We start from the raw sequence: 14,728 nt of genomic DNA, 5'->3' as shown, positions 1-14,728 counted from the left end.
GTCTCTTAAAAAAAGAAAAGAAAAAAGAATATAATCAACCTTGCCTTTCAGTCATACTTTTCTTTTTCTTTTTTTCTTTTTTTTGGAGTCTTTGTGAAAGGCCTTTGGTCTTGTCATTCTTTTTTTTTTCTTTTATTAAATCATAGCTGTGTACAGTCATGCTTTTCTTCAATTTTAATTTTAGGCCTGAATTACTGGAACAACTATGGAAAGCCAGAGCTGAAAAAAAGAAACTACGTAAAACATTACGGGAATTTGAAGAAGCATTTTATCAACAAAATGGAAGGTTTGTTGATAATGAAATCATCTTTCTCCTGTAACTCATAAGTGCCCATACATTAAATAGTAGAATATATGAGATTAGAAAGAAATTGTGCATAGAAGATGTTAGCATTGGAAATAATTTTAAAACATTCCTTTATGCTCTGAAGCCCTGCTATTAATGGCAGGGAAAAATCAGAGCTGGTGTAAACATCTGATAATTTTCCCCTATTATCCTAGAGAGCCTTGGTTGTGTTGCAGTGATTTTATATTCTTTAATTCTGTATCATTACCCTTCTAGAAGTGGTTATGAAATGAGATTTTTCTCATTTTTGAAAGGGTCCCATAAGAAGAGTAGTATCCTCAACTAGTTTGGATTTTTAATTTTCATGTTAAGACCATTGTGTTTAGGCTGCCTGTTAAGTCATTCCAGGTTGCCCATTTCCAAGGGATGTGACAGTGTGGCAGTCATGTGGCTCCTATAATAATGTGGAATGTGCCTTTAACTAGCTGAGAAATGCACATTGACCCTGAGTGGTCTTTTAAAACTCAGAAGAATAAGGAAAAATGAGGCCAGGTACAGTGGCTCACACCTGTAATCCTAGCATTCTGGGAGGCTGAGGTGGGTGGATTGCTTGAGCTCACTGGTTCATGATCAGCCTGAGCAAGAGCAAGACCCCACCTCTAAAATGGCCGGGTGTTGTGGCAGGTGCCTGTAGTCCTGGCTACTCGCGAGGCTGAGGCAAGAGAATCATTTGAGCCTAAGAGTCTGAGGTTGCTGTGAGCTATGATGCTACGGCACTCTACTCAGGGGTGACAAAGTGAGACTGTCTCAGAAACAAACAACAACAACAAAAACTCAGAAAAATAGATTCTAATTCAGATGGTGGCCAGAAATAAGGATTAAATTATCTCAGGCTAAAAAAATGTTTTTCCAAGTAACTGGATAGTCTTTTTTTTTTTTTTTTGAGACAGAGTGTCACTATGTTGCCCTCAGTAGAGTGCTGTGATGTCACAGCTCACAGAAATCTCAAACTCTTGGGCTTAAGCAGTTCTCTTGCCTCAGCCCCCGTAGCTGGGACTACAGGTGCCCGCCACAATGCCCGGCTATTTTTTGTTACAGTTATCATTGTTATTTAGCAGGCCTAGGCAGGTTTCGAACCCACCACCTGCAGTGTATGTGGCTGGTGCCCTACTCACTGAGCTCCGGGCTCTGAGCCAACAATTGGGTAGTCTTAACCAAGCTGATAGCTAATATTATAAATTTCAGAATGTGTTTACTCCCGGGCATTGTGGCGGGTGCCTGTAGTCCCAGCTACTCGGGAGGCTGAGGCAAGAGAATTGCCTAAACCCAGGAGTTGGCAGTTGCTGTAAGCTGTGATGCAGTGGCACTCTCCTGAGGGTGATAAAATGAGACTCTGTCTCTAAAAAAAGAAAAAAGTGTTTACTCTAAATGCCCTCTGCTTTGTGAGTCTCCTGTATAGGCTGGCATATATAGTTAAGAAAATTTGAAGTTCAGGAATGCATTTTCCCAAGTGCCTTCTCTTTCTTTCTTTATATTACTGAAGAAAATTTCGTTTATAATTATACTTGGGATAGTTTGATGCTTTAGCTAGTGATTCAACTTAATTGCATGGGATCATTAATATAAAGTTAGGATAGTAAACTACTTTTTTGTTGCAGGTAAGGTGGTTTACTTTACCTCTTTCTTTACTGGGGCTACGGTTAACTAAATTTATGAAATCACTCAGTGTAGCCTTACAGCACTTAATACATACTCACAGACCTGGCAGAGTGTAGCAATAGATACCTTATTAAAATATGGTTACCTCCAGTCACTTATACTGATCTTTGATAAGAAGTAATAGCATCATTTAATCAGTAGAGAAATCCATCAAAAATAGAAGCATTTTAGGAATGTTTCTTGGGAAGGGAGAATTAGAGAATGAGTTCAATAACCTTTTTGCTTATGGAGAAACTTTTTATTTGAACTTTTATTTAGTAACATTATGTCTCATATTAGGAGAATTCTGGGTCTGTATTTTCCAAATGATAATCTAGAACATCACAGATTTTATTTTCTTCCCTAGGAATGCTCAGAAAGAGGATCGTGTTCCAGTGCTTGAGGAGTACAGGGAGTATAAGAAAATAAAAGCCAAGCTTAGGCTTCTTGAAGTTCTTATAAGCAAACAAGATTCTTCAAAATCCATATAAAGTGTGCTCCTTGAGAATTCATATCATAAAGTCAGTTGTATTTCTTGAAGCTATCATCGTGTGTATTTGGCTGGTACTCATTCATTTTGTCAGGCACTCAGAGAATCTCATTTTATACTTGGTTGTGATGCCACTAAACAAATGATGGGAGGGTAATGGGCCCTCGCTAGGCATTGTTAAGTGATGTTGCCTATTAACCACAGACCGTCCTCTACACCTTTAGCTAACATACAGTTTCCTTGATTGTTTTTTACTACAAATACATCCTTTTAGCAAAAGACTAGGATTTTATCCTTTCAACTTCAAGAACTTTGGAAATACAAGCTTTTTGTTATTACCAACTTTTTGTTTTTCATTACTGAAGAAAATTGAGAGGAATATCTTCACACTGAATTTCTTCGGTTGCCTTTTCTTACAGAATGACTGAAAATTTGAAAGAAAAGCCTATAAAAGTGCACATATGGAACTATGTTCTATGTTTTCCTAGAAAACCAAAATCAAACTGAAATTTCAAGTCCTACTGTGGAACATCTTTCTGTTTAATTCCCAAAGTGACACCTTGCAGGTAGTATGCTAGCAAGATATTGCAATTCAGTGGTCACACAGCTCCTGGATGAAGATAACAGTGGGTAGACCAAAAAGTGACCTTGTTATATTGAAAATACATACTATACATCATACACAGAACTGAATCATATCACATGCTGCCTATGGGACTTCAGTTATTCTTTGTTTCCTAAGTTACTGCTTATCAGCTGGTGATGATGTGATTTGTCTGGAGCAGATCCTGTGCAAGCCCCTGCCCCCCTTCCACATAATGTGAGAAAATAGCCATGTCAGTATGTAGGAACTCTGATGGTGCTCAGATTTGTGTGTTCAATAGATGGGCCTAAACTGGCAAAATAATCATTTTGCCTAAAGCAAATCTATTCTTAACAAGGGCTATACCACTGCATTTTTACATACCTTTAGAAGGTTGCATCTCTTCCCCCTACTTTTAATCAGCAAAATCCATACAAAAAACACCCTCTGAAGGAACCACCTTTTGCTCAATCACATGCTGTTTAAAGCAGCTATTTATAGGTGTGTAGTGGTATGCCCCTTGTCATATACTCTTAGCATATCTTTTTTCCTTTGGCTTTGCATGGCTTTTCTTCAGGTATTCTCCTGGTATCATTCTGCTAATTATTTTTACAGAATGGTGACTTCTTTTGTGCTAACAATATAATAGCAGATTTGGGTCAGACTTAATGTTAATTTTTTTTTCCTGGTGCTTTTCTGGATTGATAACTGTCTCACTTTGACCTATGCCCATGTTTTGCATGCAGTGACTCATGCATGGTTTTCTTAACTAATACTATAACAAAGTTTTCCATATAAAGATGGAAATTTGCAACATCCTTTAAGGATGAGGGAAGCATGAACCTCAGACTTCTGGCACTATTACATACTAAGCACATGAAGTAGCTTGTTATTAAATAGTGACTCTAGTACTTCACATTTCACCTGTGTGTGCAATGCTTTTTTTGAGGGGAGGGAAAATCTAGTAGTGAATGTATAATTGGGGAATAAAAAAAAAGCACTAAATCCAGCCCTTTTTTGTGTGGTTTCCTTTTGATACAACTATGTTGTCTATCCATAATGTATACTTAGAAAAGTAAAATTGAAAACACCATAAGACATATCACTTTGATTTGAATCCGTCATGCAGTGTACATTTCAGTTAATATCTTTTATTCTCCAGGCAGGAGTGTATCCAAACATCTAATTTTATGTGCACTGTATATTTTATATGAATGTTTTATTTTATATACCACATGCAAAAAGTCCATATGCACTATTTAAATGTTTTAAATAATATATTCCTTCTTTATAATGCTAAATCTATATGAGGACCATATTTTTATAAGTCAGTGGCCTGATTGGTTTCATTTTAGAATTAACAGCTGCTTCATGATGTTATTCAGTGTTAATGTTTGACTGCAAATAGAGTAGATAGTAGTGGCATGGCAGCACTTATGCTATGTGACGGTATGGTATGTCATAAGTAGTAGGTGGTAGAATTAGCTGGTTTGTGATAGTTTTACTTTGGTACAAATAAAAACTCTATATACAAGTAATATATATATATGTCTACCAGTATAATTGCATTGCTATGTCTGGCATTTCATTGTACAGGCTTTTGTAATAAAAGAACTTGAATGTTCTAAGTCATTGTAAATGTATGTTTGTTTTTCCAGTAGATGTTAAAAAGAAAAAATATAGACCTTAAGTGTTCCCTCACTCACCCTTATGTTTTTTTAGCCTTTGTTTGAATTACCCCGCCTAGGAACCATGTTAGGGGACAACAGAATTACTCAACTAATTGGCTGGTTATAGCTGTGGGACGTGGTAAGGTAGGGAGCAGGCATGTTGTTGATTCTTTTGTGGATTTCAAAGTAGAAGCTACAGAAAGAATAGTTAGCATTTCTTGTTGTAGTGAATTCTCTATTAAGAAGATGTGATGTACAGTCTTTTAAGAGAATAGCTTGGTCTGAATTTGAATATTTTTATTTTTATTCAAATTTTAAAATCCAGGGACTGTTGAGCACCAGTGTGGAAGTTTTATGCTATAGTCAAGTGATGGTGCTTGGGCTAAGAGGATATATGGCTGTTCTAGGGGGTCTGTGTAGCCTAGAAAAATTAGAGGATTTTCTCTTCAAGTTTTAAGACTTCCCAACCATCCCAACAGGGCTCTTAGACTTTCCAGACATAACTTGTTGTGAAGCTAATACACCTACCTGCTCTTTATTTTATTCATGGGAAGTAACTTCAGATTGCCTAGGTGAATTTCAAGTTTGAAGATAATTGCAAAATTTCTGTAGGTAGTTGGGGAGTTGGTTCCACATTTTGACTTTTTCAGGAGACTTCACATTGTTAAGAATGGAGGGAAATTATTTTACTTGGGCCAAAGGAAATCAGAACGTGGTACATGAGGCACTTGAAAACTCTAACTCTTATACTCCATAGCCGTAAGAAAATTTTCTTGCTTACCCTGTTGAACTGTTAAGAGACCTGCCCCATAAGCATTATTTTATACTTTCCTTCACATTCCTAAAATTTAATAATAAAATCATTCTAAAATCTTTTGTGTGTAAGCCAGTGTATGTATATTGGAGGAGTATTGTAATACACGTGGATTGTACAGTGGGTCTCATTGTATAATTAGGGACACTTAATTCCTGGAAATTGTATGATTACTACATGTATAAGTGAGGGTAGTTTGATAGGTAGTTGAGTGCTTTTAAAGTGTGCCTGAAATGGATACAAGTTTAAGAAATGATACATGAATAAGTAAGTCTTTGTTAGAAATGATCAATGATTATATCACAGATTCTTACCTTCTCTTCTCAGTATTGTAGAGCTGAAAGTTTTCTCATCACTCGGTTTAATTTCAAATTGATGTAATGTAATTCTTTTTCCAGCTCCACAGCATACAAAAAGAGTCTAGAAGATAATTTAGGAGACAGCAACTGATTCAGTAATATACTTTCATGTATAAAGAGATAGCAGGTTATCAGTACCCATTGTGAAATGCTTTGAGTGAGAAGATAGTCTTGTAAGCTCCTAAAACACACCTTGTTTGACCAGTTACAGATGTAATCTTCTCAAGGTGTCTGGAGAACAGTATCTGATGTGCATATCAAATATAAATGGCAGTTCCTATTACTTAGAGATGTGGGATAAAAGAAATGATCTCTTGCTTTTTAAGCAAATGGAGTTAATGTGATTTATTTTTAAAATTGGGTAGAAAATTTCTTAAAATGGCATCTCAACAGAATAAGCCGGTTGTGGGTTCAGGAAAATAATGTCTGTGACTCATGTCCTCAATCCCCATACTGTGACATCCCGTAATTCCCTAGATAGAACAAGTGCTTACTCTCGGAATTCTTGTTGAGTGACAGCCTGGTAGTCTTGGTAGTCTTCTTCAATTTCTGTAGAATAATACTTTTTCTCAAGCCTATCTTTCCATTTTTTCATCTTCTCTGCCCTTTGAATCTCCTGTCAAGTTAGAGGACAAGTAAAGTATAGGCTGTAGTCTTTAGTTCTCTATTCCAAGTCTTTTGCACATAAGCATCACAGGGTTGAGGATCTTAAACTATTCTGTACTCTCTAGGTCTCAGATTTGAGCCCCACTGACATTTTGTCCTACCTAGGTTTTAGGTCTGTGCAAAGTCATTTCAGAGCATTTGATTAGTCTAAGAGCTGTTTAGCATAGTTAGGGAAGTTTTTGTTTTAAATTATAAATTATTCTCATTTCACTGCCTTGTATCTTCATCTGAGATTTTTTTTGTTTGTTTTTTAGGTTTTCTCCATTTGGTCAAAGCTGAAATGTTCTTTCTGTACTTCTGTTATTTAATGTAGCAAATGTACTTCAGAGTACATCTGTGGGTGTTCATTGCTTTCCTAGCCAGGCTACTAGAGACCTACTAAATTCCCTCTTTGTATTTACTACATTGGTTAATTAAAGTATATACTCCAGTCTGTCCACATACCCACAAACAAGCCCCTCATACCAGAAGATTCATGTTCTATACCCTTCTATAATCGTAAACAGGCCTTCCTGTGCGTTGTTCTACCATCCTTATAGTATCCAAATATCATTTTCTCAGTTTAAGAAAAGATGCCCTGTGTGTGGTGGAAAACAGGGACAGCTGAAGAAGAAGAATAGGAAAGAGGCAATGCACCCAGATGTGATTTATAAACTTCTCAGCAAATCATTAAAGTACTACCCTGCTCGAGCAAAAAGGCTAGGTAGCAAAGTGGATCTCTTGTCAAAGGTTCTTCTGATTGTTCCTCAAAAAGGATATTGATGTCTAATTTCATATACTATGTGTATTTTCTTGGTCAAAGAAACTTAATGTCTTTCTCTAAACCAGTATACCCAAAGTAGAAAAGGATGCTTTCAATCTTGCTAATTTTATTTTAGACATATTATAGCTTCCATGTATTAGGATATTTACTAATATTTCTATTGTGGTGTTAAAGTGAAAGGCCTCAAAACCATTTCTAAGTGACCAGTCCAATTATAAGGCAGATGCCTGAATAATAAAGACTAAATAGGCCATGCATGGTAAACTTTACTCATCCTTCAAAAAACCCATCTTGTCCATCATTTTTGCTGTAAGGGCTCTCTTGACATTCATAGGAAAGTACCACTTTTCTTCCTGAGCAGAGCACCAACTCTTTGAGGGGGCTCTTCCTCCAAGCTCCTTAATTCTGGTCACCCTACCCTCCTCCCTTGTAGGGAGCTGTTTCCTGCAGTTGTTTCTGGATTAACTTGGTGTCTACATCAGCCTTGTAGTCTTCTAATGCCTCAGGAATGAACTCTTTGTACTAAACCCCCTCTTTTTGAACTGCCCAGTGTGATTTCTTTTTATGACTAAACTCGTAAATGATGAATATTTGTTAGCAGGGAGGTCCAAAGAAACAGACACTCATAGATAGCAGGTTTCCATCAAGGCAAGCAACAATTGACTTAAGAATTTAGACTATCAGACCAGGTTCCGTGGTTCACACCTGTAATCTAGCACTTTGGGAGGCCAAAGTGGGAGGGTCACTTAAGCCTAGGAGTTTGAGGTTGCAGTGAGCTATGATGACTCTACTGCACTCTAGCCTAGGTCACCCAGTGAGGCCCTATCTCTTAAAAAAAACATAAAAAAGTCAGACAACAACTTGTCTATTTGGGATTCTTCATACTGCAGAACCAGCAGGCAAAGAAGTGGTTACTTAACCAGGGTGATTAAATTACCAAGGAGAAATTACGTTATTGCTACAAAATTGTTAGAGATGACTATATTTGGAACCCAGGAGATTCTTTGGGGTCCCTCTTAATAATGTCCACGTCCAAGATTAAAGATAGTGGGAAAACACAACATTGTGTTAAAGGCAGAACAGGAACACTGAAGAGTTCAGATCCTGAACTCAATGTTCAGTTCATCCTAATGCAGCCAGCCGTCTTGGTAGTGGGCAAAGAGAAGAATATGGAATGGGTAGGAGAAAAGTTATAAATAACAACTATAGTCTTGTCATTTATTATAGAAAAAAGGACAAGTTATAAGTAACTATAGTCTTGTCATCTATTACAGAAAAAAGGACTGTGGCCTCTGCATATTTTTTTCTTTGCTTGTAACATACATTTACCTAAGGAATATTTGGTGGTGGTTAATTTTGTACTTTAAACATTAGGTTACAAAATATTCTTAGGGAGTTGTAGTTGTGATACAACTAGAAGGGGTCTTAACATCATCCATAGATACAATTAGTGTTGGGGCTTTGCTTTCCTTTTAGGGAGAAGATAAAAGCACACCATCTGTATAAAAGATAGTTACATCTTTTTAAATAAAAGTTTGAATATTATTGTTATTTTATGGAAGTGTTATGTGATGCTGGGTTTTAGGCTTTACAAACCTCATTCCCCATACTCTTGCTAGATGGATTTCTGTTAGAACCTGCCAGTATTTGGGAGATAGAGGGGAGGGAGGGTCATCTTAGGTGGGGTGGGGTGGGGTCCCCCATTGCTATTTGGCATTGCTTATGATGCAGTTGTAGTTATTTCCAGCTTCTTTTGGGATACAGAATCTGTCTCATCACAACCCCTCAGAAGTACAAGTTGAGTATATATCCTTAATCTCAAAATCCAAAATGCTCCACAATCTGAAACTTTTTTGAACACCTACATATGATGTTCAAAGGAAATGCTCACTAGAGCATTTTGGATTTCATACTTTCAAATTAGGAATGCTGAACTAGTAAGTATATAATGTCAATAATTCAAAATCCAAAATATCTGAAATCTGAAACACTTCTGATAATGAGCATTTCGGATAAGTGGTATTCAATTGGTATCAACAGCATGGCAGTGGGGGTGGGAGGTTGGTAGGTAGGTACCTCTTAGGAGGTACCTTCTCAGAGTACTGAGTAATAGCTCCACAAGTCCCTTCTTCATAGCTACTAGGATCAGGTACCCCCCTAACTTGTGTAACCCGAGCACAGGTTTTCTACTTTGTTGTTATTATGAATAAATTCTTTCTGTTGTAATTTTCCAGTTCATTGTACCTAGAAAATCATATCTCAAATAAAGGCAATTTTATTTCCTCCTTTTCCATTCTTGAACCTCTAATGCATTTCTCTTAATTGTTTTGACTGATTTCCTCCAATACATCACGGCTTGTCCCTGACATGTCCAATGTTTTTCTATTTTTAAGTAAGGTTACAATTGAGAAGATGAGATAAATGGTTTTATTATATTGAGGATGTATAATTGATTCTTATTTTATTTTCTTTTTCAAAATTACGTGTTGAAAGTTATAAGATATTTAGGATGTGTGTGTATTTTCCTCTATAGAGCCCGCCACAACGCCCGACTTTTAGAGATGAGGTCTCACTCCAGCTCAGGCTGGTCTCGAACCCGTGAGCTCAGGCAGTTCACCTGCCTTGGCTTCCCAGAGTGCTAGGATTACAGCATGAGCCACTGCGCCCGGCCATTAATTTTTCTGTTTTTTTGTTTTTGGTAGAGATAGAGTCTTGTTTTTGCTTAGCTGGTCTCAAACTCCAGGCCTTAAGCAATTCTCCCGCCTCACCCTCCCAAAGTGCAAGGATTATAGGTGTGAGCCACTGTGCCAGACCCTGGTTTCAGTTTTGATAGATTTTATTTTCATAGAAATATTACCCATTTCATTCAGTTTTCATGTTATTGGCCTAAAATTATAATATAAAAAATTATCTTAGTGATTATTTTTTAATTCCTTCTATTTATTTCCTTACTTCGTGTGTATATGCTTTCTCTCCTACCTAGTGATTTTTCACTGATCTTTTCAAAGAACCAGCCTTTTATTTATACAACTCTTTGGTTTGTAACTCATTAATTCTGCTTTTACCTTTATTAATTTCTTACTTGCTTTTTATTCTTTTATAAAATTAATGCTAAAGTTAATTTGTTTCTATTTTATTTCAAAAAATAAAAGATTTTTTTGATTATCTCATTTAACTTTATCTCATTCTACTGTATAGTGATTTTATTATCTTTTTAGGAATTCTGTGGTTTCATTCCCTCTTTTTTTTTTGTAGAGACAGTCTCACTGTACTGCCCTCGGGTAGAGTGCCGTGGTGTTACACGGCTCACAGCAACCTCTAACTCTTGGGCTTACGCGATTCTCTTGCCTCAGCCTCCCGAGCAGCTGGGACCACAGGCGGCCGCCACAACGCCCGGCTATTTTTTTGTTGCAGTTTGGCCGGGGCTGGGTTTGAACCCGCCACCCTCGGCATATGGGGCCCACGCCCTACTCACTGAGCCACAGGCGCCGCCCTCTTTTTTTTTTCTTTAAACCAAAACATTTATTGCATGACTAATTGTTGAAATTCTTTTTTTTTTTTTTTTTAGACAGGGTCTTGCCCTGGGTAGAGTGACGTGGTATCACAGCTCAACAGCAACCTCAGACTCTTGGGCTTAAGTGATTCTCATGCCTCAGCCTTCCAAGTAGCTGGGACTACAGGCGCCTGCCACAAAGCCCGGTTATATTTTTTTGTTGTTGCAGTTGTCATTGTTGTTTTAGCAGGCCCGATGTGGTTCGAACTCGCCAGCCCCAGTGTATGTGGCCGGCCTCCTATCCACTGAGCTACAGGCACCACCTAATTGTTGAAATTCTTAAGGTGAACTTTGGTTGCTGCAAAAGCTACCCTTTTGGGTTTAGGTGTTGTTTCTTCATGGAATCCATGCCTGAATCTGCAGTATACAATTGTTTTTGTGCCTCATTTAAGTATTTCAGTGGTATTTCATCTTTGGCTTTGGTAATTCAGTTATTTATGCTTGGCAGGGTAGCCATATTTGCCACAGTTAGACTAAAGTGGTAGTCCTTAGAGCCACATCAGGGATACAAAGTATGCATCTTACTGTGGCACTTTCCAAATGATTGCCTTCTTTGTGTCATTTCACTTCAGCCAAAACGAAAAAGCTATATTTCTTCTTTGATTCAAGAGTAATAGAGTTTTAAAATTGGTCAAAATTTTTTCATTTCTTAGCCAGGCGTTGTGGCAGGCGCCTGTAGTCCCAGCTACTTCTGAGGCTGAGGCAAGAGAATTGCTTAAGGGCTTGGTTCCCATAGCATAGTGGTTATGGTGCCAGCCACATACACCAAGGCTGGTGGGTTCAAACCCAGCCCAGACCAGCTAAACAATGATGACTGCACCAAAAAAAAGATAGCCGGGCATTGTGACAGGCTCCTGTAGTCCCAGCTACTTGGGTGGCTGAGGCAAGAGAATCACTTGAGCCCAAGAGTTTGAGGTTGCTGTGAGCTGTGACACCATGTTATTAATGTATTTTTATTATGCTGGTTTCAGAGAATTTTTTCTACTTTATTTTTACTTTGTGAAATTTATTAAAATTGTTTGTGGTCCAGTATATGATCAACTGTAAAATTGGATTGTATTATTCATTATGTATTTTTTGGTTTTTAAAATATACATCAAAATGACATATAAATTGTTTAGTTTTCTTGATATTTTCTCTATTTTGTGTGTGTTCCTTTCTGTTTTTACTTTTTTAAATCCAATATTCTTTACGGAAGTTGATGCTGTATTATTGGTGCACAGACATTCATAACTATTAAAATTGGTTTTAGCCCTCTAAAATATCATTTATATTTCTTGTTTTCTCTTTTCTTCTTCTTTTTTTTTTTTTGAGACAGGGTCCTGTTCTGTCATCCACGCTAGAGAGCAGTGGCACAAGCATAGCTCACTGCAGCTCCTGGACTCAAGTGATCCTCCTTTCTCTTTCCTCAGCCTCTCAAATAGCTGGTTCCATAGGCACACACCACCACGTTTGGCTAATTTCTCTATTTTTTGTAGAGACTCGGTCTCACTTTTGCTCAGACTGGTCTTGAACTCTTGGCCTAAAGCAGTCCTCCTGCCTCAGCCTCCCAGAGTGCTAGGATTACAGGCTTCAGCTGCGATACTCAGCCCATTTATAGTTTTTTGTCTAGAATTGCCTTAGTTATAGAGTGTCCCCTGGTGTTTTTTTGTTTGCTTATTTTAACTTTGCTCATGCTTTTATATTTAACATTTCTTAATTTCTTTAAGTATATTTTAGGATATAGCATCTGGTTGTAGTTACATCATATTGTTTAATGCTATATTTTAAGTCTTTACCGTGTAGTCTGTTTTCTTTTTCGTTGGTACTTCTGGCCTTTAGGAATGCATATGTTTTTGTTCTAATGTGTTTTGTCTTTATGTGTACATCTTTTTATACACCCTTAGTCCTCCCTTTCTTGATTTGATGCTATCCTGTGATTAAGGCAGGAGTATCATGCTTGAGTCCCAGGAGTTGGAGATTTCAGTGAGCTGTGATGACACCATACCTCTCTAGATCAGGCAACAGATAGAGACCCTGTCTCAATCTATCATTAAACCAAGAAAATAATATTGATAGATTGTCATCTAATCTTCAGTCTCCCATTTATTTTTATTATTTTTTTTTTACATTTCATGAGTTTTTTTTTTAATTAAATCATAGCTGTGTACATTAATGTGATCATGGGGTACCATACACTAGTTTCATAGACCGTTTGACACATTTTCATCATACTGGTTAACATAGTCTTCCTGGCATTTTCTTAGTTATTGTGCTAAGACATTTACATTCCACATTTACTAAGTTTCACATATACCCTTGTAAGATGCACCACAGATGTAATCCCACCAATCCCCCTCCTTCTGCCCACCTCCCCCCTCCCTCCCCTCCCTTTCCCCCTTCCCGCTATTCTTAGGTTGTAACTGGGTTATAGCTTTCATGTGAAAGCCTTAAATTAGTTTCATAGTAGGGCTGAGTACATTGGATGCTTTTTCTTCCATTCTTGGGATACTTTACTAAGAAGAATATGCTCCAGCTGCATCCATATAAACAAGTCTCCCATTTATGTTTAGCAGTTGTCCTAATGACACTGCCTTTATATGAAAAAGGTCCATTGTAGGATTACGCATTATATTTACTTACCGTGTCATTTTAATCTCTTAATCTGGAATGGTTCCTCAATTTTACCTTGACTCTCGTGACCTTGACCTTTTATTATCTTTTTTGAGACACAGTCTCAAGCCGTTGCCCTGGGTAGAGTGCTGTAGTGTCATAGCTTACAGCAACCCCAACTCTTGGACTCAAGTGATCTTCTTACCTCAGTTTTTCTATTTTTAGTAGAGATGGGGGTCTTGCTTTTGATCAGGCTGGTCTTGAATGCATGAATTTCACTGAATTTGTTGGTTGCTTCTGGCAATATAGTCATTTTATTTTTTATTTATTATTTTTTTTGATATATATATATATATTTTTTGTTTTGCAGTTTTTGGCCAGGGCTGGGTTTGAACCTGCCACCTCCAGCATATGAGACCAGCGCCCTACCCCTTTGAGCCACAGGTGCCGCCCAATATAGTCATTTTAATGATGTTAATTCTTCAGATCCATGAGCATGGGATGTCTTGCATTTGTTTATGTCTTCAGTGTTTTTCTTCAGTGTTTTATAGTTTTTCCTGTAGAACTCTTTCACTTCCTTTATTGAATTTAGTCCTAGATATTTTATGGTGTGTAGCTATTGTAAAATGGTATTGTCTTTTTTATTTCTTAGCTAGTTCCTTTGTGGTATATAGAAATGCTACTGATCTTTGAATGTTGATTTTTGTATCCTGCAACTTTACTAAATTTTTCAAACCCAGGAATTTTTTTGTTTGAGTCTTTAGGTTGTCTAGATATAAGATCATATTATCAGTAAAGAGAAACAATCTGTCTTTCTTTCTCTTTTCCAATTTTAGTGCCTTTTATTTCTTTCTCTTGCCTCATTGTTCTAGTTAGAACTCCCAGTACTACTGTGTTGAATAGGAGTGATAAAAGTGACAACCTTGTCTTGTTCTAGATCTTAGAGGAAAGGCTTTCAGCTTTTCCCAATTCAATATGAGGTTAGCTGTGGACTTTAACACTTTTGAAGAATAAGGCTATTATTTTGTCCTTCAGAATGTCCATCAGTCTACTTTTGTATGAAATTTTGTCATGATCAGATTCAGGTTTTACATCTGATGTCACAGAAGAGATGCTGATTCTCATGGTACCCTATCAGGTGGCATATGATTTCAGTTGTTCCAATACTTATGGTGGTTTCTTTGATTATTAGATTAAGATGCTGTTAGACTTTTCCATTCTAAAATTACTGCTTTAGGGCCGGACACAGTGGCA

The 14,728-nt window shown here is 37.2% G+C and overlaps 2 protein-coding genes across 12 annotated transcripts in view; one reads left to right on the top strand and one right to left on the bottom strand.

Moving 5' to 3' along the window:
* The window catches only part of FAM13B (family with sequence similarity 13 member B), a 124,443-nt gene extending 119,758 nt beyond the window's left edge, over positions 1-4,685 (top strand). For all 9 annotated transcript variants that reach the window (XM_053566054.1, XM_053566055.1, XM_053566060.1 and 6 more), the window contains 2 exons: positions 185-286; positions 2,352-4,685. In XM_053566054.1, coding sequence (XP_053422029.1) covers positions 185-286; positions 2,352-2,475 — 226 coding nt within the window. In that variant the 3' untranslated portion in view covers positions 2,476-4,685. The remainder of the gene's footprint in view (positions 1-184; positions 287-2,351) is intronic.
* Positions 4,686-4,840: 155 nt separating this feature from the next.
* The window catches only part of PKD2L2 (polycystin 2 like 2, transient receptor potential cation channel), an 82,832-nt gene continuing 72,944 nt past the window's right edge, over positions 4,841-14,728 (bottom strand). For all 3 annotated transcript variants that reach the window (XM_053566068.1, XM_053566070.1, XM_053566069.1), the window contains 2 exons: positions 6,395-6,516; positions 4,841-5,961 (listed from right to left, as the gene is read on the bottom strand). In XM_053566068.1, coding sequence (XP_053422043.1) covers positions 5,865-5,961; positions 6,395-6,516 — 219 coding nt within the window. In that variant the 3' untranslated portion in view covers positions 4,841-5,864. The remainder of the gene's footprint in view (positions 5,962-6,394; positions 6,517-14,728) is intronic.

This window comes from Nycticebus coucang, chromosome 17 (assembly GCF_027406575.1).
Source record: "Nycticebus coucang isolate mNycCou1 chromosome 17, mNycCou1.pri, whole genome shotgun sequence".
In the NCBI taxonomy this organism is placed as follows: Eukaryota; Metazoa; Chordata; class Mammalia; order Primates; family Lorisidae; genus Nycticebus; species Nycticebus coucang.
This window is presented reverse-complemented; position numbering and strand designations above follow the sequence as displayed.